At 43.5% G+C, this 26,800-nt stretch overlaps 1 protein-coding gene across 3 annotated transcripts in view; it reads left to right on the top strand.

Annotated features, from left to right (window-relative positions):
- The window catches only part of LOC132894012 (zinc finger protein 883-like), a 102,603-nt gene that overhangs the window by 2,772 nt on the left and 73,031 nt on the right, over nucleotides 1-26,800 (top strand). For 2 of the 3 annotated variants that reach the window (XM_060933195.1, XM_060933196.1), the window contains exons 2-4: nucleotides 13,910-13,986; nucleotides 14,113-14,290; nucleotides 19,807-20,078. In XM_060933195.1, coding sequence (XP_060789178.1) covers nucleotides 13,918-13,986; nucleotides 14,113-14,290; nucleotides 19,807-20,078 — 519 coding nt within the window. In that variant the 5' untranslated portion in view covers nucleotides 13,910-13,917. Of the gene's footprint in view, nucleotides 1-13,909; nucleotides 13,987-14,112; nucleotides 14,291-19,806; nucleotides 20,079-26,800 lie in introns of those variants that run through there. The other variant, XM_060933197.1, reaches the window with a different exon arrangement.

Genomic DNA, 26,800 nt, shown 5'->3' with positions numbered 1-26,800 from the left:
CCGCTGAAAAGATCACTGAATCAGTGACATACAGAGCATCGTGGACGAGTTCGCGGAGCGCAAGGCTCGCCGTATGCCCTTCAAATAATGCGCGCAGTAGGCTATTGATGTTTTATTATGAGCCATGTACAGTATGTCACCTAATGTTTTTTTGTTTGAGTTACATGTTCGTTTGAAGGACTTAATGTACAAAATAACATAGTTGCACCCCGTAGTGTTGAAATTGGTAAACACAGTGCATTCAGTGAGGTTTGCACCGCCCTCCTTTTATTTCTGACTCTTCCTGTCACTGCTGCAACCTCTGAGCGCTCATTCGTATGCCCTTCAAATAATGTGCGCAGTATAGGCTATTGATGTTTTATTATGAGCCATGTACAGTATCCTAATGTTTTTTGTTTCTGAGTTACATGTTCGTTTGAAGGACTTGATGTACTAAATAACATAGTTGCACCCGGTAGTGTTGAAATTGGTAAACACCGCAGTTGCGGACATTTTGTAGCCTAAAATGATGTTATGATAAGCTTTAATAAAGGGTCCGGTCATTTGCCCCGCCCCCGGCCCGGCTCTGACTTGTTCCGCCACTGTCACTGATGTCACTGTTTGCGCTGCTTAACGACATCACATGACGTCCACCCACTTTCGCTAACTCCACCCAATGTGTCCACCCACTTCCAGCCAGCACGGTTCAGCGCGGTTGTAGTCGAAATGCAACTCCAACAGCCCCGCTCAGCTCGACTCAGCTCGACTCGGCACGGCACGGCTCAGCCGCGTTTGTAGTGGAAAAGCGGCATTAGACATAGTAAGTGGACAGATACAGCTCATGAATGCCCGTTCTGTGGGAAACTATGCAGATCTAAAGCTGGCCTTGCAGCCCACGCACGTTATTGTTCTACATAAATTTCCAAAAATCATAGTCATCATCGTTTACGATGTACGGCCTATACAAATACTGTGAATAAGTAATGTGTTTGTATACCTGGGCCTTTATGCAAGACACCATAGAAACTACAGTATGTGTCCTGTTTTCCCCAGTCACTCTGGCATTCCTTTCTTCTCCTCTTTGCGCCGCACAGGAGGACCATTGAATGGTCAGAGAGAGGTCACTAGTACATCATCTGACCAACTGTTGTCACACACTTATCTCATCTTGCATATCTTTGTTCTCTACCTTCCTAATCTGAAACTATTTCTCGCTCTAAATCCCCATGAGATATTACTACATATTGGCCCACAATTGAACCCATTGTACTGCTGATCAGATTTTATTTTACTAGCAGTATTACACAAGTTAACACCATTAAAATCCTTATCACAACCATCAGGATCATTCTCAGTCTAACCAACGCAGCCTTCCAGCTTCCTGATAACAACCAAGACCAACACCCTTTTTCTCCTGTATTTTTTTTTTCATTGCTCCTGTGGAGGACAACCCCATATGGAGAGTCGAAAGTCACGCTTGGAAGATGGTTCTGGACACTTAGCAAAACTGTATGATGGCTGAGGACTACAATTGACATAGTGTCTTGCAAAAGTATTCATCCCCTCTGGTGTTTTGTCCTGTTTTGTTGCATTATAAGCTGGAATTAAAATTAATTTTTTTGGAGGGTTAGCACCATTTGATTTGCACAACATGCCTACCACTTTAAAGGTGCAAATTGTTGTTTTATTCTTATACAAACAATAATTAAGATGAAAAAACAAAAATCTGGAGTGTGCATAGGTATTCACCCCCTTTCGTATGAAACCACTAAACAAGAGCTGGTCCAACCAATTCACTTGATAAGTCACATAATTGATTGATTAAGATCCACCTGTGTGCAATCAAAGTGTCACATGATCTGTCACATACTTACGTATCCTCTTCGCTCCCACTGGAGCATAAGGTCTCCACAAGATCCCTCCATCCAGCACGGTCTTTTGCCTTGGTCTCAGCCTCACTCTAATGGATTGTCACCTTGTTGTGGTAGAGAAGCTTGTGTGTTCCGATAACCTTGAGAGCTATACCAGCAGGAGCAGAAGCTCCTGGTTGGAGCTAACCAAGTTGGACAGGTCAAAGGGCAGGAACCAGACGAAAGGCAATCCCTGGTCCTCCAAGTTGGGGGTTGGGCGTGAGGCTAAAACCCTCACCCTGTAAAACAAAACCTGTTACAGAAATTGAGACAAGATCTGTCACATGATGTCTATAGAAATCAACCTGTTCTGCAACATAAGAACCAAGGAGCACTCCAAACAGGTCAAAGACAAAGTTGTGGAGAAGTATAAATCAGAGTTTGGTTATAAAAGATATACCAAACTTTGAATATTCCACGGAGCACTATTAAATCCATTATAGCAAAATGGAAAGAATGTGGCACCACTACAAACCTGACAAGAGAAGGCTGCCCACCAAAACTCACAGGCCAGGCAAGGAGGGCTTTAATCAGAGATGCAACTAAAAACACCAAAGATAACACTGAAGGAGCTGCAAAGATCCACAGCGGAGATCGGGGTATCTGTCCATAGGACCACTTTAAGCCATACACTCCACAGAGTGGGTGGGGCTTTATGGAATAGTGGCCAGAAAAAAGCCATTGCTTAAGAAAACACATTTGTAGTTTGCCCAACAGCATGTGGCAGACTCCCCAAACACATGGAAGAAGATTCTCTGGTCAAATGAGACTAAAATAGATCTTTTTGCCCATCGTGGGAAGTGCCATGTGTTGCGCAAACCCATCAACCTGAGAACACCATGCTGACAGTGAAGCATGGTGGAGGCAGCATCATGCTGTGGTGATGTTTTTCATCTGCAGAGACAGGAAAGCTGGTCAGGACTGAAGAAAAGGTGGATGGCACTAAATACAGGGCAATTCTGGAGGAAAACCTGTTTGAATCAGCCAGAGGTTTGAGACTGGGATGAAAGTTCACGTTCCATCAGGACAATGACCTTAAATATACTGCTAAAGCTACAGTGGAGTGGTTTAAAGGGAAACATTAAATGTCTTGGAATGGCCTAATCAAAGCCCAGACCTCAATCCAATTGAGAATCTGGGGCATAACTTGAAGATTGCTGTAGACCAACACAACCCATCTAACTTGAAGGAGTTGGAGCAGTTCTGCCTTGAGGAATGAACAAAAATCCCAGTGGCTAAATGTGCTAATCTAATAGAGACATACTCCAAGAGACTTGCAGTTGTAATTGCACCAAAAAGTAGCTCTACGAAATATTGACTTGGGGGGGGTGAATACCTATGCACACGCCAGATTTCTGTTTTTTCATCTTAATTACTGTTTGGGTCACAGTAAAACAACAATTTGCACCTTTAAAATGGTAGGCATGTTGTGTAAATCAAATGGTGCTAACCTTCCAAAAATCCATTTTAATTCCAGCTTGTAATGCAACAAAACAGGACCGACACCAAGGGGGATGAATACTTTTGCAAGACACTGTCACTTTAGGACTGCAGTTGTCATGAACAGTTTTGCACTCAAGTTTCCATCAATGAACAGTTGATAACTTCAGCAAAATATACTTTGTTAAAACTATAACGAACTTCCTGGTTACACAGTTGTTCTTTGTGACCGTATAGGACACAGTTATAGAAGCAAGTTACTTATAATCATGCTGTCTGTTATCACCCAAATGAGGATGGGTTCCCTTTTGAGTCTGGTTTCTTCCTCGTGTTGTCTGAGTGAGCTTTTCCTTGCCACCATCGCCACAGGCTTGATCATCAGGGATAAATTAGGGATAAAATTAGTTCATGTTTAAAGTCTTTAATTTTCTGTAAGGCTGCTTTGCGACAACGTCTGTTGTTAAAAGTGCTATACAAATAAACTTGACTTGGGGGAAGACGTTGGACAGACCTGGCAAACCCACTCATATAGACCCTTTTCAGTCACGTGACCTTCGTAAACGCGACCGCCATTTTGGACATGTAGTGGACTTCGGCTCGAATCAGTTTGAATGCGAGGAAGGCGACAAACGAAAAACATAAAAGAAAAAGGACCGAGATGCAGAAAACACCTTCACTATCCAGCGACGTAGGGCATTTACAGGGCGAGCAGAGGGAGAGGTATTTGCAAAAACTGAGGTTAGCAGGCTTAGAGAACGACGTTTACCTGCTTCCACCAGGATTGTTCACTGACATACGGAAGTACACGAAGCCCTCGTCTTTACCTGACTTCGGCCCACATGATCTGTATACCTATGTCGTTAAAAACCCATCGCCATACACATACACGCCAACGTCCGAGGTTCCGGAGCGCGCTCCGGCTTGCTCCAGGAGTGCTCCGGCCGAGGTTCCGGAGCGCGCTCCGGCTTGCTCCCCCTCAAATTAAGCAGCGCGCTCCGGCTTGCTCCCAGAGTGCTCCGGCCGAGGTTCCGGAGCGCGCTCCGGCCGAGGTTCCGGAGCACGCTCCGGCTTGCTCCCCCTCAAATTAAGCAGCGCGCTCCGGAACCTCGGCCGGAGCACTCCGGGAGCAAGCCGGAGCGCGCTGCTTAATTTGAGGGGGAGCAAGCCGGCGCGCGCTCCGGAACCTCGGACGTTGGCTCCGGCAGCTATTTACACTGGATCCGGTGTAAATAGCTGCTGGATCATAATTACAGTAAACTAGTAAATACAGTAAAGGAAAAACTTGAGACTGAAAGGTTTTAACAGTCATCCAAATGACTGAACGTAAACATTGCTACAGTAACATACTAGCTACTATGTTGTTGACATTAGCTAGTCAACAATAGCTACTACAGAAGAACAAAGAGGTTACAATGGGTTATTTTAACCTATTTGGTTACACACTCGCCGCCACAGAATGTTAATAGCAATGTAATGCCTTTTCTGGCTAATTTTATTCGTCTTACCTCCAACAAAGTGGTCACTACACAAGCGTTGGTATGCTGAGGGCTGCCAATCTTTCCTGTTAATGGCCGCTATCCATCTTCTCCGTCGGGATCCGATAAAATGATAAACCTTGCCTTGTTTGTTGATGGTTACTATATCCAGGTGCACAGCAATATAGTGGCATGATGGAAGTCTTGCTGAAAGTAAAAACTTTCTTTGCTGCCGTTCCTCAATGTTGGCTGTGGTAAACTACTGGTAGTACATGTCCAAAATGGTGGCCACGTTTGTCGTGACGTCACGTGAAAAGGGTCCATAGTGCAGGTGTGCTGGGAACATTTATTAGAGCCCTTGTCTGAAAGCTCTTCAGCTCACACCTCCAGCAGAGCTTCTCCTTCATTCTGAGAAAGGCTGGGGACATTGAGTCTGAATGGACCATGTTCCATGCCTCTATTGCTGAAGCAGCTGTACAGAGCTGTACTAGCAACACTGTTTGTGCCAGTTGTGGCAGCAACCCCTGAATCCGGTGGTGGATGTCAGTGGTTGAGGAAGTCGTCAAGCTGAAGCAAATGGTCTTCCAAGCCTGGCTAGCTTGTGAAACTCCTGAAGTAGCTGACAGGTACTGACTGGCCAAGTGAAGCATGGCTGCAACAGTTATAAATGCAAAAACTCAGCTGTGGTGCTTGAAAGTTTGTGAACCCTTTAGAATTTTCTATATTTCTGCATAAATGGGACCTAAATAGGATCTTGTTACATGTTGGTCCTGGGATTGAGATGCTGACCTCTTCTGCTCCTCAGACCTGCCCTATCCATCCTGGTGCCCTGTGTCTGGTTGGAGTCTCATCGCGGCGCTCCTATGGAGGACAGCCCCATGTGGACAGTTGAAAGTCACACCTGGAGGACGCTCTGGACACTTACAGTAATGCTTTTATGGCTGAGGACTACAGTTGACTTGCTAACTCTAGGACTGCAGTTGTCATGAACAGTTTTGCACTCAAGTTTCCATCAATGAAGAGTTTATAACATCAACGAAACTGACTTCATGTTAAAACTGTTAATGTTATAGTCATGTTGTCTGTTGTTGCCCAAATGAGGATGGGTTCCCTTTTGAATCTGGTTCCTCTCGAGGTTTCTTCCTCAATGTCGTCTGAGGGAGTTTTTCCTTGCCACCGTTGCCACAGGCATGCTCATTGAGGATAGATTAGGGATAAAATTAGCTCATGTTTTAAGTCGTTCAAATTCTGAAAAGCTGCTTTGCGACAATGTTTGTTGTTAAAAGCGCGATACAAATAAACTTGGCTTGACCTAAAACATCATCAGATTTTCACACAAGTCCTAAAAGTAGATAAAGAGAACCCAGTTAAACAAATGAGACAAAAAAATTATACTTGGTCATTTATTTATTGAGGAAAATGATCCAATATTGCATATCTGTGAGTAGCAAAAGTATGTGAACCTTTTGCTTTCAGTATCTGGTGTGACCCCCTTGTGCAGCAATAACTGCAACTAAACATTTCCGGTAACTGTTGATCAGTCCTGCACACCGGCTTGGAGGAATTTTAGCCCGTTCCTCCGTACAGAACAGCTTCAACTCTGGGATGTTGGTGGGTTTCCTCACATGAACTGCTCACTTCAGGTCCTTCCACAACATTTCGATTGGACTAAGGTCAGGACTTTGACTTGGCCATTCCAAAACATTCACTTTATTCTTCTTTAACCATTCTTTGGTAGAACGACTTGTGTGCTTAGGCTCATTGTCTTGCTGCATGACCCACCTTCTCTTGAGATTCAGTTCAGTTCAGTTCACTGTAGAAGTTTGGCAAGGATAAAGACTTTCAGTTGGCTTCAAAGAGATTCTAGTAAACTGTCAGCTGACTCAGGAGGGGAAGGTAGTGCTTTCCCATGCTGTTTAAAGCAGGGATGGAGTGTTGTTGACCTCAACTGGTGATATAGTCAGTAGTAATACTTCAAGGAACTTCTAAACCCATCTGACTTGCCTTCCATAGAGGCGGCAGAGTTTGAGGATTCAGGGGAGAACTCGCCCATTACTAAATCTGAGGTAATTGAGGTAGTTTTTTTTTTTTTTTAAATCCTCAGTGGCAGAGCTCCAGGAATGGATGACATTCATCCCAAGTACCTGAAGGCTTTGGATGTTGGGCTGTTTTGGTTGACACGACTCTTCAACATTGCATGGAGGTTGGGGACAGTGCCTCTGGACTGGCAGACTGGGGTGGTGGTTCCCATCTTTAAGCAGGGGAACCGCAGGGTGTGCTCCCACTTTAGGGGGCTCACACTTCTTAACATTCCTGGGAAAGTCTATGCCAGGGTACAGGAGCTAAAGGAGGCAACTGGACTTGCTTGAAATTCTTGAAGACGTTTCACCTCTCATCCAAAAGGCTTCTTCAGTTCTGTCTGCTGTGTGGAGTTCCAAGTATTTATCCTCTAGTGGACCAAAAACAACCCTAAGGAGAGTTGTTGAGGTCACATGGGCCATTGACCCTCTCAGTTATCCGGTAGGTGTTAGGGCCTCTGCATGCTCTTGTGACAAGGCTTTCGCAGATAGCTTTTTTGCAGACAGTTGTAATTTATCGTTGAGCGGGGAGTAATAGGCGTGCGCGATGTTATTCACCGCCACAACGCAAGGGGGCGCGAAGTCGCGAAATCGCTAGGAGTAGTTGGTGGGTGTGGTTAGTGGAGTGTTTATCCTCCGGTTACTTATAATGACTAGAACTGGAGTCGTATAGATGTACGTACTTCCTCACTTCCTCGATCAACCGCTCTTCGTGCTGCTCCATCTTCGCGCGTGTTTTTAAAAATGGCGGCCGTGAAAACAAAACAAACCGGGAAAGTAGGGAAGCAGAAGTGCGTGTACAGCAGATGTAGAGTGGACCAATCAGAGCCCTCTTGTCTGCGACGCTGTCTGCGAGGCTTCTGCGGTGGTCACAATTTTTGGGAGGTGCGCGCAGAGCGTCTGCGAAGGTGGGGGGGCTACGCAGACACTATCTGCGACACCGTCTGCGAGGACTGGGTTGTCAGCATAAATTGGCCTTTAGGGTCACTGGAGGCCAGGTATGAACACTTAGCAATCTAGAGGGTCATTAGGGTGATCTGTGGGTCGTTGGCTGTCTCTGCCATTATGTGAGTCATTGAAGTCAGCGGAGTCTTGGTATGGATGTGTTTTCAGTTTTCTGGGATGTAAGGTGTGTTGATGCGCAACTTGCAATTATATTACTAGGCTTACAAGGCATTTATAAGTCCCGGTAAGTCCGATCGCCTCTCACACGCAAGCCAAGTCCACCTCCGTCATTAGGACAGGTACACCCTGGGGATCCCGGTCTTGCGACTGGGTGATCTAACAGAGCTCTGACACAGGTTGTGAAGTAGCCTCTTTCAATCTGAAAAGCGATCTATATAAAAGGCAAAAGAAGTCTTCTGTACGAAACTTTTGACGTTTCAAGGAAGTGTATTTGCAGTGTGTGTAAGGATTTATTTATTTATCCATTTATATTTATATTTGTACGTATGTAAGATGTCATCGCCCAGCAATAAGTGTTACCATGAGTTCCGGCTTGGTACTATTAATGTTAGGACAGGAAAATGTGAAAGCAAACTTGCCGATTACGTGATGCAGTTCAAGAAACTATCCCATGATGTATCGTGCATGCAGGAGGTTAGGCGGAGAGGAGAGGAGTGATACGTTTTGATGATCCGGTCCTTAAGGGATGGCGTGTAGTTTATAATGGCATGAAAACAGCTAAAGCCGGTGTTGCAGTATCCCTCGCCCCTCATGTTATACTGTTAGATATCAACCATGCAATAGAGGGTCGTCTAACCATGGTGTGAGTAAAGGTACATGGAATAAGACTAACTATCTTTAATTGTTACTGCCTGATGGAACAATATGCAGAGTCCATGAAACAAGCTTTCTATCAAAAACTACACAAAGAAATCCAATGTAGTAAGAAGGACAACCCGTCATTCAAAGTAATCGTCGTAGGTGATTTCAACGCTACAATTGGGACAGACAGCGAACCAAGTAAATGGCAATGCATCGGACAGTTTAATGATCCTAATCCTACCAGCTTCAGTGGGTCTCGATTAATAGAAACATCAGAAATCAACAACTTGTTCATACTCAACACGATGTTTGCTATGAAATCTGACGAACATAGGTGGTCTTTTGTATCAAATCTGGGCTACAAGAGGACGCTAGATTATATTATTACAGAGTGGTTTGTGAAAAGTGCAACAAAGAACTGCAAAGTATACCCTATGCAAAGCCACCCCTTTGAGTCTGACCATCGTGTGGTGGTAATGCAAGCATGTTTTCCAACGAAAAGAAAATTAAGGCAAATGTTCTCAAATAGACCCCCACGTGAAGTGAAACAGGATGTTCGGCACTTAAGAGACGACTCAGTGGTACAAATCAACTATAACAACAAACTCGACCATCTTATGAAGGAAGCACCCGAATCACAGAATATAGATGACGTGGAAGAATATATTGTAGATGTCATCAAAAAACCCTCTGAAGACACAATTGATAAACCATGGGTAAACCCAGAATACCAACAGCAGCAACAGCAAGAAGAAAAAGATCCCATCAAGAAAAGAACCCTTGGAGATCAAATTAAGAAATTACGTATTCAGCTTAAAAATGCCTATTTTAAAAACAAGGCTGAAAAGATCAACTTAGCAAGCGAGAATCATAATGTTGAGGAAGAATTTCGTCTCATGAAACTGCACTCATCACTAGAACGTTCCAATAAAATACTAGTACCGCTGAACAAACTTACACTACGTTCACACTGCAGGCTGAAGTGACTCAAATCCGATTTTTTCACCCATATGTGACCTGTATCCGATCTTTTATTGACAATATGAACGACACAGATCCGATTTTTTCAAATCCGACCCAGGCCGTTTGGATATGTGGTCCTAATTCCGATTCCTATCCGATCTTTTCATATGCGACTTCAGTCTGAACCGCCAGGTCGCATTCATCCGACTTACATGTCATCAACAAGCCACAAACATCACTATTCTGCGCTGAAGTAGGCGGTGGGTCTCTCAAAAAAAGTTACAACAACATGGCGCATGACATCAATGCAACTCCGCACCCACACGTTCCTTTGAACGGAGGTTGCAGTCACTACCCCGCAGAACGCCTGAGCCAAAACCCTTGCCCTCTTCCTTCTCAACCTCCTCCTTAACATCAGGCTATTGTGCATGTTCTGGCTCCGTCGCAACAACAACTGCATCATCGCCAGGTACTCCATGCTGGCTACTGTCATACACAGGAAACTTTAGGTTACTTCCGTAAACACTGGCCATGCTCACTGCGTGTGACGTCGTCGTATCCTGCAATGCACATGCGGAACACTTTTAGGTCGCTTTTCGTTCATACTGAGGATCACATACAAGTCGCATATATTTGTTAATGTGAACGACCTCACAAAAAAATCGGATTTCACAAAAAAATCGGAATTGAGCATTAAGCCTTGCAGTGTGAACGTAGTGTAGAAGAGCATTTCTCAGAACACTTCGGCCCGCGAACTTACGAGCCACAACCAGAATTGGAATGTCCAGAAGACTACCCGTATTTACTACCCCCGGAGGATCTTCCCGAAGTAGATGTATCAGTTCCAGGCAGAGAAGAAATCAAAATCAAGATAAAGAGACTCAAGAAAGGCAAATGCATGGGAACGGATAAAATCAATGCTGAACATCTGAAGTATGCTGCCTCAGAACACCTCCTAACGTACCTTGTAGTGTTAGTGAATCTGGTGTGGACATGCCTACAGGTACCTACTCGATGGCTTACAGCAAGCATCACCTGCCTTTACAAACGAGGATTGCGATCATGTGCAGAGAACTACAGGGGTCTTAGTATAATTGCAACGTTCTCGAAGATTATATCCGCAATAATCGTCGACAAATTACGCGATGCCTATGAACATATCCTATTACCATCACAGTTTGGCTTTCGTGCTAATAGATCGACCAATGATGCAATCTTTATACTACGTCATGTTCTCAATAAATCCCGCAGATCCAAGACCCCGTTGTTTGTAGCTTTCATTGATTTGAAAGCCGCCTATGACTGGATTCCGCGCGATGCCCTCCTGAAATGCCTCAAGATGAGACTCAAGTGCCCTCTGATAATAGCAGTCCTTAGAGCCCTACTGTATGTTCGAACACCAAGGCTTTTATTAAAGGTTCAACAACGCTTTTTAATACTATGGTCGGATACAGACAAGGCGCAATGGAATCTCCAACCCTATTCGATGTCTATATGGACTTTGTTGTTAGGATAGCTCGCCATGAAATACTAACGCTATACCCAAATACAGGATTTAAAATACAGTACTGTATCCCTAACGAGGTTTCCCTCAGAGAGCTACGAAAAAACGCTAGAGCAAGTAGAGAGAGAAGAATAACAGAGCTCTTGTATGCAGACGATCAAGCCATTTTTGCCGAGTCTACGGAGGAACTGCAAACCATCTTGCAAATCTATGATCAGACATTCTCCTGTTTTGGGCTCCAGTTGTCTTACTCGAAAACTGAAACGATGGCATTCAACGTTGGAGAAGACATCCAGAACAAAATGTCCCTTGTACAGATTAATGGCAACAAACTGAAAAATATGAGGAGCTTTCGATATCTTGGCCACACAATCACAAATACCAACGAGAACCAGAAACCTCTGGCCATGAATACTGGTTCTGCATTTGAAAAGTGGAGCGAGCTGAAACATGTGCTCACTGATAGTCACATACAGACGTTAATCAGAGTTATGTTCCTAAATGCCTGTGTGAGGTCTCGACTTCTGTATAGCGTAGAGACATGGCAACTGTCGGACAAAGAACAGAGAAAAATCGATGTTATTTGGCATGGATTCCTGAGGAAAATGATAAAGGGCAGTTATAGGAGAATGAAAGATGAGAGAGATGAGGATGAGGAAGATCTGGGTGATGGAGACCAGGATTGGCGGTTTAAATACTCTAATGAAGATCTACGCCGTATTACTAAAACCAAGCCAATATCGGAATTTTGTCTGAACAGGCATTTGGGATATTTAGCCTATATCTGCAGAATGGGAAATGATGACATTAGGAAACAAACATTATTTGATGAACGCAATTATAAATGGACTGCCATAGAAAGGACATTAGGGATAGATAAGCAACAACGCAGAAGAAAAATGATGATAAAGGAAGACTTCTTGTGTTTCCTGGAAACCAGGAGCACACCCTTAAGGGGTTAACCCCTACATACAGGGAAGCGGAAGAAGTGTGCCAAGGACTGCATTGGAGGTGGCTGATAAGTGGTGTCTCAGACCATCTCCTCTGTTCAGTGATTGGTTGTTCCAGGTTGATGAAGATGGCTTCTTTTACTTCTCTTTCAAACGACCAGTCTTCTCTGGCTACAATGCATACATTGCAATCCTGAAATGAGTATCCTTTGTTATTGAGATGAAGATAGACTGCAGAGTCCTGGCCTGTGGAACTGGCTCTCCTGTGTTGAGCCATGCGCTTGTGAAGCGGTTGTTTTGTTTCCCCAATGTACAGGTCTGTGCATTCTTCACCGCATTGAATTGCGTACACTACGTTGTCCTGTTTGTGTCTGGGTATTCTGTCCTCAGGATGGACTGATTTCTGCCTCAGGGTGTAACTGGGTCTGAAGTATACAGAGATGTTGTGTTTTGTAGAAGATCCTCCTGAGTTTCTCACATAGTCCAGAAATGTAGGGAATGACAATATCCTTGCTTTTGTTGCTGTTTTCTTTCCTGTTCATTATGTTTCTTTTTCTGGTCTTGACGCAAGCCCAGTTGCTGTTAGTAAACCCGTACTGCTGAAGTGCTTCCTTGATGTTTTTGCTCTTTCTCTTTTCCCTCTTCTGTTGTAGGAAAGGACAAGTTAAGATTATTTGAAAGTGTATGGTGAGAGAACAGGAGATTGACGTTGTGGCTTATGCCGCTTTTCCACTACCAACGCGGCTGAGTTGGGCTGAGCCGTGCCGTGCCGAGTCGGGGTGAGTCGAGCTGAGCGGGGCTGTTGGAGTTGCATTTCGACTACAACCGCGCTGAACCGTGCTGGCTGGAAGTGGGTGGACACAGTGGGTGGAGTTAGCGAAAGTGGGTGGACGTCACGTGATGTCGTTAGGCGGCGCAAACAGTGACATCAGTGATCTTTTAAGCAGTAGTCTCACGACCCGGATAGTAAACAATAAACATGGAGTCGTTAGTGTTGCTGGTCTTGGTGCTGTGGCTTGTTGTCACCGACAACGCCAACAGATACTGGCAAGAGCGTATAGATGAGGCGAGGCGCATAAGGCTTCAGAAATTCTCGTAATTCGTAATTCTTCTTCTTCTTCCGGGTTTACGGTGTTTACAGATCCCAGCGTGCTTGCGGGGCGTGTGGGCATGTGAGGACACTCCTCCTCACCAATCAGTGCACAGGGGAGTGTCTCCTCACGCCCCTAGCCCCACTCGGCTCGGTTTGGCTCGCTTCAGCCTCACTGCAAAACCGTGCGAGTTTTGGGTGCTAAGCAGGGCTGAAGCGAGCTGAGTCGTGCTGCTCTAAGGTAGTCGAAATGCGAGCCGTGTCAGGCTGAAGTGAGCTGAAAAAGGGTAGTGGAAAAGGGCCATTACTCTCCGTGGCTCCAATGGGATTTCAAAATAAAATTCCCTGTGGCTTTCTGGCTGTACCTAAAAAAAATAATAATAATAATAAAATAAAAAATATTTCAAAATAAATGTATTTTCGAAAGTGTTTTAATAAGATAAAGTGCATCATTTTAAAGGTCATCTGTATAAAGTTCACATGCGCTGCATTTGTTTGCATTTTCAGATCCTCTTCAACGCAGTAATGCAGTCACCATGCTGTAATTAAAGTTCTAATTACAAGTTAAAAATGCTCCTGCTACACTAAAAATGCATTCTGTTTTTTCCAATATTGTTTTTGTTTCTTAACTTTTTAACAATAAACTGAATTACTTTTAGAGTTAAAGGTTCATGAACAACTTTAAATATTCCTCTTGTTTCCTTTTGGTTTTATGGAAATATAAGCAAATTATTATTCATCTTTTGTTTACAGCTGATATAATGAGGTCAGCAGGAGACAGACAGTGTTCCTCCAGGATGTCTCAGGCTCCTGAACCTGATCCCTTACAGGTAAAACTTAATATGATTTGTCTTACAAAAAACAATGTTTTCAGATTTACTAAACTTCATAAACAGATTTATGAACAGTGTTGATGTGTTTTACTGAAAAAGTTTTATTGTTGTTTTGATCTTTAGCTGTGTGAGGATGTGAAAATGGAGACTTCAGATGGAGGGATATCTGAAGCATCAGAGGTCTGTGTGAAGAAAGAAGAGACACTGGAGCTGAACATCTACAACCATGGAGACAACCTTGACAACCCACCTGAAGGTCTCTCCATTAAAGAGGAAGATCCTGACAAGAAAGACTACCTCTGTAAGACATCAGGCCACTCTGGATCTCAGTAATACTCACTGATTTATTCTACACTAAATTATCACTAAATTACACTAATTATTCTACTCTAGTGCACTAAAAGTACAATAGGGGGTCATTTGGGATATAGTCTCAGTCTCAGATTTAGTTACCAAACTGTGACTGAATTCAATTGAAATGGATTTTTTTAAAATTGGTAAACTGTAAAATTTATGTTAATAGAGTGCAACATGGGACTTAGGAATGAGAGAAGCTTAAATGATTATTTTTTAAATTTCCTTTATATACATTCCAGACAGGGGCGGCACGGTGGTGTAGTGGTTAGCGCTGTCGCCTCACAGCAAGAAGGTCCGGGTTCGAGCCCCGTGGCCGGCAAGGGCCTTTCTGTGTGGAGTTTGCATGTTCTCCCCGTGTCCGCGTGGGTTTCCTCCGGGTGCTCCGGTTTCCCCCACAGTCCAAAGACATGCAGGTTAGGTTAACTGGTGACTCTAAATTGAGCGTAGGTGTGAATGTGAGTGTGAATGGTTGTCTGTCTCTATGTGTCAGCCCTGTGATGACCTGGCGACTTGTCCAGGGTGAACCCCGCCTTTCACCCGTAGTCAGCTGGGATAGGATCCAGCTCGCCTGCGACCCTGTAGAACAGGATAAAGCAGCTAGAGATAATGAGATGAGATGAGACATTCCAGACAGGGCGGCATGGTGGTGTAGTGGTTAGCACTGTCGCCTCACAGCCAGAAGGTTTTGGGTTTGAGCCCAGCGGCCGACAGGGGCCTTTCTGTGTGGAGTTTGCATGTTCTCCCCGTGTCTGTGTGGGTTGCCTCCGGGTGCTCCGGTTTCCCCCACAGTCCAAAGACATGCAGGTTAGGATAATTGGTGGCTCTAAATTGACCGTAGGTGTGAATGTGAGTGTGAATGGTTGTTTGTTTGTTTCTGTGTGTCAGCCCTGTGATGATCTGGCAACTTGTCCAGGGTGTACCCCGCCTCTCGCCCATAGTCAGCTTGCCCGCGACTCTGCACAGGATAACCGGTAACGGATAATGGATGGATTGGATGGATGGACATTCTAGACATTGATTTATAATGATCACCTGAATAAAAAAAAGCGTGGAATAATACACAATTGATCATGCTGTTCTATAAAAATAAGCTATGCCGGGGTGAGTTCATATAACAGCATGGCCCAGAGTGTCTTATAACCCCTTATACCACAGTGATTTGCCTCCGATTACAATTTTTAATTTATTAATGAATGACACATTGTCTGCTTTATTCATTTATACTGTACTTACGTTTAATGTTAGGGAATGTCCATGTTCCTGTTCTTATTTACATTATAGTAGCTATAAACAGTTGTTCTCTCCAGCCACTCCTGTGTTCTTGTAGTTACTGAGACACAAACTGCAACTTGTCCTATGACACGGAATCCAGAAAGCACAAACTCCTCTGTCCTGAAGACTCTCCCTTCGGGGAGCTTATTGATCGATACCTGGGACTCCTTCTATAAATGTTAACTAAATATGTTCTAATGTCTTCACATTAGATCATTTATAGGTTGTTGTGTTTTTCTGTTTTTTATCCCAATGTGGTTGCCTGCTAGTATCCACCCACCAGCCAGGTCTCTCTAATCCTTATGGTGAAGGCTAACGTGCTTCCTCCAAGACATGTGAAGCTAGCCAACCATTTTTTCCAAATGCTGCATCACACGATAACAAAACACACTCTGAAGGAAGTGCTATCTTCTCTCTTCCTCATGTGCATTAGCTCGCAGATGACCCCGATTGGCTGTGATTAATAGGGGACAGAGAGTATGCCCCTCCGTTTGTCCTTGGAATGGATGTTCCCCCAAATAGGTGTGATGGTCAGGTGTGCAAATATCTGTATATGAATTTTAGGGGCATCATTTAGGGGGTGGTACAGCTGCAGGGTTCTGGATCTGATCCTGAGCTCAGGTTACTATCTACATGGAGTTTTGCAAGTTCTCCCCATGCCTCTGTGGGCCTCCTCTGGGTCCAATGGTTTCTTTCAGTGATGGGCTTAAATTGCTACAAGGTGTGAATGTGTGGGTGCATGATGGCCCTGCAGGACTAGTGTGAATGTATTCAGGGCCCTGTACTACGAAGCGGGTTTTCTGGCTTACCAGGGTAACTTCGAGAGTAACTTGATCACGTGCACCGTAACTTCCCGATTAACCCATACTACGAAAGTTGGCTATGTTCAAACCGAGGTATGCTGCCATGGCAACTTGCGCTGCATCTCAAACCTGCACGTCTCAGGTTATGTTCTTGGTTAACCCGAGGTTTCCGATTAACCACACCCTTTTTAAACACCACCTCTCCACCGACATTTCCTCTAGAGACAATGCCAGCGTACCTGGATGACCCGTGCGATATCGGAGCGCAGATTAGAGATGGGATTTATGGCTCTTTGATGGGATCCACATCTTTGTGATCCGTTCTTTGAAAAGTGCCGTTCAAAAGACTGGTTCATTTGGCTCTTTTTAAATATTTATTCAGTTTTAAGAAGACAGCGTCTAAATAAGCCAGATCCCTCTGCTTAGACAGTGACATCAATATTTCTGGACATACCTTTTATATAAAGCAACCTAGACTTACATTATTGCAACCCCTAAACGCTCATAAATAACCATTAAAAAACAATGAGGGCTTCAATGAATGTCCATGCAGAACAGCTTTTCTGTAAAAAAAAAAAAAAAGAACCCACTCAAGAACATAGTTACCAAGAACGCAATAATATTTTATAAAAAACACTTGTTTTACAAAAATATTTAAGTCTGAGATACAAAATAGATACAACTACAATAAATATAACACAAGAACTAGTTATCCCACAAGAACATTTTAATAGAAAAAAACAAACTTTCTATATTCAAAATATTGAAATTGTAACAAAAATAGATACAACTAAACAGTCAGATAAACAGATAAAGTTATAACAAGAACACGATTATTTTAATAGGAAAAAACAAACTATTAATGCAAAAAATATTATTATTAGAAAAATAGATACAACTAGACAAACAGATAAATAAATAAAATACACAAAAATAGAACAAACAAAATGACGATAGAATAAATTAAATGAACGTCCGTGCAAAGTAGTTTTCCCACAATATTATCATTAATATCACACAACTACATTATAAACTATATACAAAACAATTTGAACAATTAGGCAAACAGATAAAACTTGAATAAATAAAAGGCAAATGAATGCTTGCTTGCATGCGCGCACACACACACACACACACCATTATGAATGATGTTTTTATATTTCATTTTCACCTGTTGCCAGGTGCGTTTGGCGCTGCTGTTGCCTCTGAAATGTTCACAGGACCGACACCAACTTAGTCAAAGGGACTGAACAGTCAGTCATCCTAATTCATGTGACTCTGTGCACAGATCAGCTTAAGTAGCGACTCCATGAATTTACCATACCAAATTTTATTCAGGATTTTTCGGACATTAAACAAGTTATATATGACTGGGGCCACGTCGAAGGACCATTTTCTGTGACTTGTGATTGATCATGAAGCTTCTCTCATCCTATACTTCTGTTCTGGAACATGTAGAAGGGAGAATGTACTTGCACATTTACCCGATCGGCAATTCGTTGCCAACATGCTTGCCGCTCCTTATTGGCAGCCGCTGTGTTAGATTTTGCTCTTAATGTTGTTTTGAACTCCTCGTAGCTTTGCATTATGACAGCGCATTCTTCCTCCGTGAAGTGCGGCGACCGTGCCATTGTGAACAGTGGTGATTTGCGCTGATAACCTCCCCTTTAACGTGAACGCGCATTAACCCTGATTAGGTTAAACCAGGTTCAACAAATCAACTTCATAACTGGCGTCGTAGTATCGTTTAACCCCAAACAAGATAACCAGGTTTTGTCAACTCCGGTTTAGCGGGGGAACCCTGGGTTACTTCTGGGTAGGTTAACCTCCGTTCGTAGTACAGGGCCCAGATTTACTCCTGAAGTGGACAAGGCCTAAACTACTTTTTAAATTAAATATGAATTCTACAAATATGCCACTGGAAAAATGCCTAGCTCTAGAAATGCCAGAACTGTTGGCAAGCGCAAATAGAGATGTGCATGGGACTGGTGGTGTTTTTCCCCCCTCTCCTTTGACCTGCTTGTAATGTCCTAACAAATTTAGATGCCTCTTTTTTCTAAAATATAAATAAACAAGTGGATTAATTTAAAACAGCCCTGACCAGGCAGTTACTCAGGATGATGAAAATACATCACTGTAGCAGTTCGTAGGGGTGGAGCACAGAAAAGACGGCAGGCCAGAATTAAGTTCCACAAGAACCTCTTTATTTTATGTCTTTTCAGACTTTAGATACTCTATCTATCCACACACACACCAGTTGTCTGGTTGGGGAGAGAGCCTCCTTCCTCTGCTCTCTCTCTCCTTAGGCTGCTGGGCCATAGAAGGTTCACGCTGCACGCTGCATGCTGCACGCTGCACGCTACACGCGTGTAAAGAAAAGTGGACAAACGTAGCATGACTTGCTCTGGGCCATAGAACGGCGTTCACGTTGCACGCTGCACACTTCACGCGTGAAGCGTGAAATGAACATGCACACTTTTTTCTAGGCGTGAAGACGGAAATTCCAGTCAATGCATGCGGTCACCGCCGCGCCAGCCAATCAGAACGGGTCTAGGGAGATAACTCTATGCTTTCAGGGGAAAACTTCAGAAAAAATATAATTGAATGGTATAATTGAAAAATAGTTCTTCATCGGGATTGTCAAGCAGATTATAGAATGTTCGGTGAAATTCACCACGGGTTTCTCTCAGAAGGAAGTGTTCTCGGCTCCAAATTCTGTTCCTTTTTCTCTTCCTCTGTCTCAGTAAAAGCAGAATGAGGCAATCGTCGTCATCCGAAGAGTCCATATTGTTGGTTACTCGGTCAAAGTAGAACAGACGCAACACGTGAACATCCAAGCATGAAGTTTAATGGCCCAGGGTCCGGTTCTTCACGTGAACGTGTAGCGTGTAGCGTGCAGCATGCAGCATGCAGCGTGAACCTTCTATGGCCCAGCAGCCTTACAGGGCGCAGTCACTGGGGATGACACACAAACACAGATTAACCAACATCAGGTGCAGTGATTCTGCCACTTACCTTCCCAGACTCTGCCCTCCGGTCACAGACTGATGCTTGACCACGCCCCCGCTGCCACAATCACACACTGCCACACTCATTTTAATAAACCTGGTTTTGTTTGTCCTGCAAGCTTCATAATCTAACCATTTATTTATGCCCATATAGAAGTAAGAAATTCATACTCCTGTTACTTGTTGAGTTCTGTGAGAGCTCAGTCCTGATAGACACCATTAATCTCAAACAGATGCTGTGTGAACCTTTCTGACAAGCTTTTTTAGATTAATTTTGATACAATGCTAATATACTGTATATGTTCTCAGATATATACACACATTGCCTACACATCTGGGCATAATTTCTTCTCATTGTTTTATTTCCCTATTCCCAGACTGTGAAGTTTGCAAATCCTTCTTTTTCAACAAGTGTGAGCTTCATGGGCCACCCCTCTTCATCCCTGATACTCCTGTTCCCTTGGGAGTCCTTAACCGAGCTAGACAAACTCTTCCCCCTGGGCTAGAGATTCGGAAGTCCGGTATTCCTAATGCAGGCTTGGGAGTGTTTAATAAGGGGGAGACACTTCCAGTAGGTGCACACTTTGGACCTTACAAGGGCGAGCTGGTAGACCAAGAGGAAGCTATGAGCAGTGGATACTCCTGGGTGGTGAGTTTAGTGTAAATTTTTTATAATGATTGCATATTTTTAAGCAACAAGATGTCATCACTGGGTGACGGTAACTCCAATTAATATCAATTTCTTCTTTGCTAATGATATGTGAAATAGGGTTGTAAATCACAAGTTTCATCACAGTGCAATCCTACATCGATTCTTTTAATCAACAATTTGATGATTTTTGTCACAATGTGCTTCAGTTCGATACAGGAGTCTGCAGTCGATATGAAACATGATGAAATTTCACACAGTCTGTAGCCTAGCCGATAATTTAATATCCATCTTAACTCGTCAGTCCTGTTCCTCAAAAATATCCTTTCTGGCAACTTATGGATGATGCCCAAACAATATGCTTGTTTGTTTGTGTTTATTTATTTATTAATTAATTTATTTATTTATAAAAACAAATTTAAACTTTAGGAAGCCAGTGCTTAAAATGTCTGCTTCCTTTTTCTCACATTTTTGACTCTTCCTTTACTTTTTGACATTTTCTTTTCCATGACTTTCATTTAACTGCTGTGTGCTGCTTTTGCGTTAACTAATGTGGTTGTGATTGGCCATTGAGCCCAGTCCCAGAACAAGGCACACAGCATGCTCTCATGTGCACCACGAATGATGGACACACAGAGATGGCCAGTAAAGTGTAGTCTGGCTAACGCGACTTCAAAGCTCTGCGAGCATTTGGTCTGGCAAAGATATTCAGCCCAACCGTTTCCCAAAGGCATGGTTGACCCGCCTCCCTGAAATGCCTCAGTTTGCTACTGGTCGAAGCCAGAAAAGGCTGTAACGAAGCTTAAACCAATCACATCACTCTTTCCTCTGACGTATGTGACGCGACGGAAACCGCTTGAGTAACAGGAAGAAGATAAATACCTCCAGGGCTGCTCTTTGCTCTGTTTTCAATGAGAACTTCCCGTTGAATGCTTTCAATACAGCATCTACCGCTGTGTCAAAGGCTTGCCGCTGCTCCATGTTCGTAATGTTTCTAGTGAATGAAGCGCTTCCGGCATAGATTCTGTAAACAATCTATGGCTTCCGGTCGCAGTTCTACTACGTCACTGCCTTGAACACGCCTCTACCCAGGGCCGTTGGAGATGCTCAAAGTTGATTGGTTCCCGATTTTTCGGGAGCTTGGAAGAGCTGGAGATAGCTTGCCTTGCCAGACTAAGCTCGCAACAGGCCCTCGTGTTGCGTTACACTTAGGATGGGTGGGCCCAGGCTAAGTAAAGTGACAGATGGGGCTGGTAAAAACTTTATGTTTTTTTTTATACAAACGTTTTTAGAAATTTAGTGAATTTTCATGAATACACTGTCTTGCAAAAGTATTCATTCCCCTTGGTGTTTTTCCTGTTTTGTCGCGTTACAAGCTGGAATTAAAATGGATTTTTAGGGGATTAGCACCATTTGATTTACACAACATACCTACCACTTTTAAGGTGCAAATTGTGTTTGTGTTTTTTTTAATTGTGACACAAACAATAAGCTGAAAAAACAGAAATCTGGAGTGTGCATAAGTATTCACACCCTAAAGTCAATACTTTTTGTAGAGCTACCTTTCGGTGCAGTTACAGCTGCGAGTCTCTTGGGGTATGTCTCTATTAGCCTAGTACATTTAGCCACTGGGATTTTTGTAAATTCCTCAAGGCAGAACTGCTCCAACTCCTTCAAGCTAGATGGGTTGTGTTGGTGTACAGCAATCTTCAAGTTATGCCCCAGATTCTCAATTGGATTGAGGTCTGGGCTTTGATTAGGCCATTCCAAGACATTTAATGTTTCCCTTTAAACCACTCCACCGTAGCTTTAGCAGTATATTTAAGGTCATTGTCCTGCTGGAACGTGAAAGATGGCAGCGCGCGCACACGCAGCGGCTCCTCTCTGTCCCAACAGAACAGTGTTTTTGTGTTTTAAAACAGTGCGTATCTGTTCGTCTTTGTCGTGTCCATCAGTCTCAAGGCGCACATACTCCCGTGAATTTGTGCTCGACATCCGCAGAACTATATTCACGGATATAAATCCACGGATATAGTTTAGTTAGTTTAGTTTAGTTTAGTTTAGTTTAGTTTGTTTATTTACAATCCCCTTAGGGAAATTCTTTTTCACAGTTTACATACATTTCATAGCGCGTTTTAAGGGCTGTTTCATACATACAGTAAAGGCATACATAATCACAAACACATGGACATGATCACAGGCGTATATACATAACAAACTGTTTCACACATCCAGTAGAGACATATATACATAGTCACAGACGCACAGACACTGTCACAAACACGTTTTGATCCTCAAAAAGGAGAGAAACATGTATACATTTGGGGCGGGGGGGGCATACACATTAACATGGTTATCTCTGGGATGTTTTTATTTATCATTTGGATGGCTGAGGGGATCCTGGGGGGGGGCATACACATTGACATGGTTATCTCTGAGATGTTTTATTTATCATTTGGATGGCTGAAGGAATTAAGCTTCTGCTGAAACGGGCCTTATTACATCTTATGCTGCAGTACCTTTTGCCTGAGGGGAGAAGTGAGAAGTACCGGTTTAGTGGGTGGGTAAAGTCCAGGGATATTGCATGTGCAATGCGTGTGATGGCCTTGTTGTTTTGGTCTTGCAGATTTGGAGTGGGCAGACCGATTAATTTGGTAGCAATATTGGTTATCTGAAAGAGTCTGTTACGGTTTTTGACAGTGAGCATATTAAAAAAACATGGAACAGTACTAAAGAACAGGTTGAACAATGCTGGAATACAGTCGTAGAAGTAGGTGGGGGGCAACATGGAGGCCTTTGAGCTTGCGTACTGCTGACAGTCTTTGGTTTCCTTTTTTGTGAATGTCCATTGTATGTTGTTCGAAGGTGAGGTTATTGTCAATAGTGAGTCCTAGGTATTTGAAATGGTCTACTGTCTCTACTGTTTCATTTTTGATGGTGATGGGGTGGAGAGGTTGTGAGGAACCAAATACCATTTCTTTTGTTTTATTGACATTGAGTTTGAGGAAATTGTTTTCACACCATTTGGCGAAGTGTGAAATTGTGTGGTTATATTGTTGTGTTGAACGGGTGTCTGTGATAAGGCCAAGAATAGCTGTATCGTCTGCATGTTTGAGATATATGGTGTTGGATGAAGGGCTGACACAGTCATTAGTGTATAGAGTGTATAAAAAGGGGCTTAAGACACAACCCTGCTGAGCTCCTGTGTTGGAGGTAAGTGCAGGTGTGATTTTTGTGCTTACCCGTACGGCCTGTTGTCTGTTGGTGAGGAAGTTGTAAAGAAGATGGATCAGACGAGCGGGGACGTTGAGGTAGGACAGTTTTTGGATCAGCAGGTGTCTCTGGATAGTGTTGAATGCAGAACTGAAGTCTGCAAACAGGATCCTGGCAGTCATGCCTGGGGAGTCCAGGTGTTGTAGGAGGAGGTGCAGCAGGCAAGCAACAGCATCCTCGGTGCCTCTCCTGGCCCTATAGGCGAATTGGAGGGGGTCCAGATGTTGACGGATATGTGGCAAGATCGTGTTGAGCAGCAGATACTCCAGGCACTTCATCAGGATGGAAGTGAGGGCAATGGGATGGTAGTCATTGGGCTCTTTGGGTCGGGGTTTCTTGGGTACTGGGATTATTGTGGCTGTTTTCCAGGGGGTGGGAATTTTACATTGATAGTAGGCTTCACAGAAGAGAGAATGGATTATGGCAGAGAGTTCGTTTGCACAGGTCTTAAGTACCCTGGCTGAGATCCCATCGGGCCCTGGGGCCTTGCCTGGCTTGCATTTCCTCAGCTGCTGCCTAACGTCCTCCTCTGAGAAGCGGGCTGGTTCATCTGGGTTCAGCGGAGGGAGTGCATCCAGCTGTCTGCGGCATTCTTCTGTGAAATCATCTGTGTCGAACCAGTTGAAGATGATGTTCAATTTATGTCCTTGCTCAGGCGAGATTGGGGTGCTAGATTTAGGAGCGCTACCAGTCATTGTTTTGGCCATCTGAAAGGCTTGCCTAGTGTTCATGGCACTGAATTGTTGTTCTAGTTTATTTTTATATTGTAGTTTGGCTTTGAAGATCTCATTTTTTACGTCCCTGTTTGCTGCTCTGAGTGCTGCCCAGTCCTTTGTCTTGAAGGCTCTGTGTTTTTCTTTCAGATTTTTCTTTAGCTGTGGTGTAATCCAAGGTTTAGAGTTTGGGTATTTTTTTATTTTCTTTACTGGTATGGTGGTCTGGATGCAAAAATTGATGTAGTCTGTGATGATGGATACCTTGTCGTCTAGTGGTTCTCCATCAAACGTGTCCCAGTTGGTGCATGCCAGAGAGCCTTGGAGTTGAGCAGTGGCGTCCTCCGTCCATTGGGGGGGCGCTGTAGGTCTCTGGTTTGAGTCTTTTGAGTTCCTGTTTGTATACCGGAAGTAAACGCGCGGGAGCGAAGCTGCGCGAGAGCGGGCCGAGAGGTTGCGCGGGAGCGAAGCTGTGCGAGAGCGGGCCGAGAGGTTGCGCGGGAGCGAAGCTGCACGAGAGCGGGCCGAGAGGTTGCGCGGGAGCAAAGCTGCGCGAGAGCGGGCCGAGAGGTTGCGTGGGAGCGAAGCTGCGCGAGAGCGGGCCGAGAGGTTGCGCGGGAGCGAAGCTGCGCGAGAGCGGGCCGAGAGGTTGCGCGGGAGCGAAGCTGCGCGAGAGCGGGCCGAGAGGTTGCGCGGGAGCGAAGCTGCGCGAGAGCGGGCCGAGAGGTTGCGCGGGAGCGAAGCTGCGCGGGAGCAGGCCGAGAGGTAGCGCGGGAACGGGCCGCGTAATAACAACAAACGCAATGCCCCCGAAGAAAGCTCCTACGGTCGAGGAGATAGATGATATTAAAAAATCCCTCGACTTTCTGGGGGAAGAAATCTCTGCTGTCAGGATGCAGCAGAAGACCATCCTGGACCTGGTAGAAGAGGTCAAAGCTCTGAGGCTGCAGAACACGGAGAAGGCAAAGAGGATCGCCATTCTCGAGAACCGAGTGGAGGAGCTGGAGCAGTACACCCGGATAAATGACATCATTGTGACCGGACTGCAGATTCAGCCCCGCTCATATGCTGGAGCAGTGGCGAGAAGAGATGGAGAGGAACTGAACGAGGAGGATGCTAACTCTGTGGAGAAACAGGTGTTAGCATTCCTGCACTCCAAGGGGATTGAGGTAAAAAGCAATAATATTGAAGCATGTCACCCTCTCCCACGGAGAAGCAACACTGGCAAACCAGCTGTAATAATGCGATTTGCCAACAGAAAGCATAAGATGCAATTGTTAAAACAAGGGAAGAAACTGAAAGGCTCAGATGTTTTTTTAAATGAGCACTTAACAAAAAAAATGCAGATATTGCAAAAAAGGCGAGACTACTAAGGAAACAGGGGAAAATCCAAAACACTTGGACACAAAACTGCAAGATTTTCATCAAGCTGAAGGGATCTCCAGAAGAGGCCAAGATCTTGGTCATCCGAGATATTGGGGAACTGGACAAATTCTGAGGGAGCCAAATAAAGCAATTTACAATCATGACACAAGGACTGGACACTGGACACAAGAACTGGACACTTTCCATTATACTGAGCACAAAATACAAGATATGGAAAATAATATTGATCCGGAAAATAATCTTTTCAGCAACATCAATATCAGCTGCCGGTATTACACTGAATATCAATACAATGCAAAGATTAGAGACAGAAATAAGATATCAATTATTCATTTCAATATCAGAAGTCTGTATGCCAATTTCCATAAAATGAAGGAATATCTCAGTCAGTTCAATACTCCATTCAATATAATAACCATATCAGAAACTTGGATCAGCGATGAGATGGGAGTAGATTTTGAGCTGAACGGGCATGAATTAAATTATATCAATAGAAAGAACAAAAGAGGAGGGGGAGTGGCAATATATGTTGATAATAGTTTTGAATATAAAATTAATAATAAAATGACGGTAGCTGTTGATGATTGGATGGAGTGTATTACAATAGAAATATGCTGTGAAAAAATGAAAAATATAATAGTGAGCTGTATATACAGATGTCCTGGATCAAGCATAGAAGTTTTTATAGATTGGATGGAAAGTATGTTTATAAAATCAACTCAGAAGGTCATGTACATCTGTGGTGATTTTAACATCGACCTCTTAAATCATAAGAAACACAAAATGACAGAAGAGTTCATTAATTCAATGTTCAGTATGGGACTGTATCCAACTATTACCAGACCAAGCAGGATCACTTCTCACAGCACCACTTTAATAGATAATATATTTACTAATATCCTGGAAAATAATATAGAGAGCGGTCTACTATTAACAGACATCAGTGACCACCTACCTATTTTTAATGTATATTACTGTAATTATAGCAAGAAAAAGGATAATAAAAATTATAAATATATAAGAGTGAAAACTGAAGAAACCATGATTGCACTAAAAAATGACTTAATAATACAGGACTGGAATGTAGTTTATAAAGAAAAAGATGTTGATAAAGCATATGAGGAATTTTTAATAATATTCAATGAACTATATAATAAAAATTGTCCTATAAAGAAATACAGTAATATACATAAATATACAAATAGTCCGTGGGTCACCAAGGGGCTACAAAATGCCTGCAAAAAGAAAAATATATTATACAGACAATTCTTAAAGCATCGAACTATAGAGGCAGAGGAAAAATATAAAAAATATAAAAATAAATTAACTAATATTATGAGGATATGTAAG

This window comes from Neoarius graeffei, chromosome 11 (genome assembly GCF_027579695.1).
Source record: "Neoarius graeffei isolate fNeoGra1 chromosome 11, fNeoGra1.pri, whole genome shotgun sequence".
In the NCBI taxonomy this organism is placed as follows: domain Eukaryota; kingdom Metazoa; phylum Chordata; class Actinopteri; order Siluriformes; family Ariidae; genus Neoarius; species Neoarius graeffei.
The sequence above is the reverse complement of the archived record's forward strand: the minus strand, read 5'-3'. Positions and strand labels throughout refer to the sequence as shown.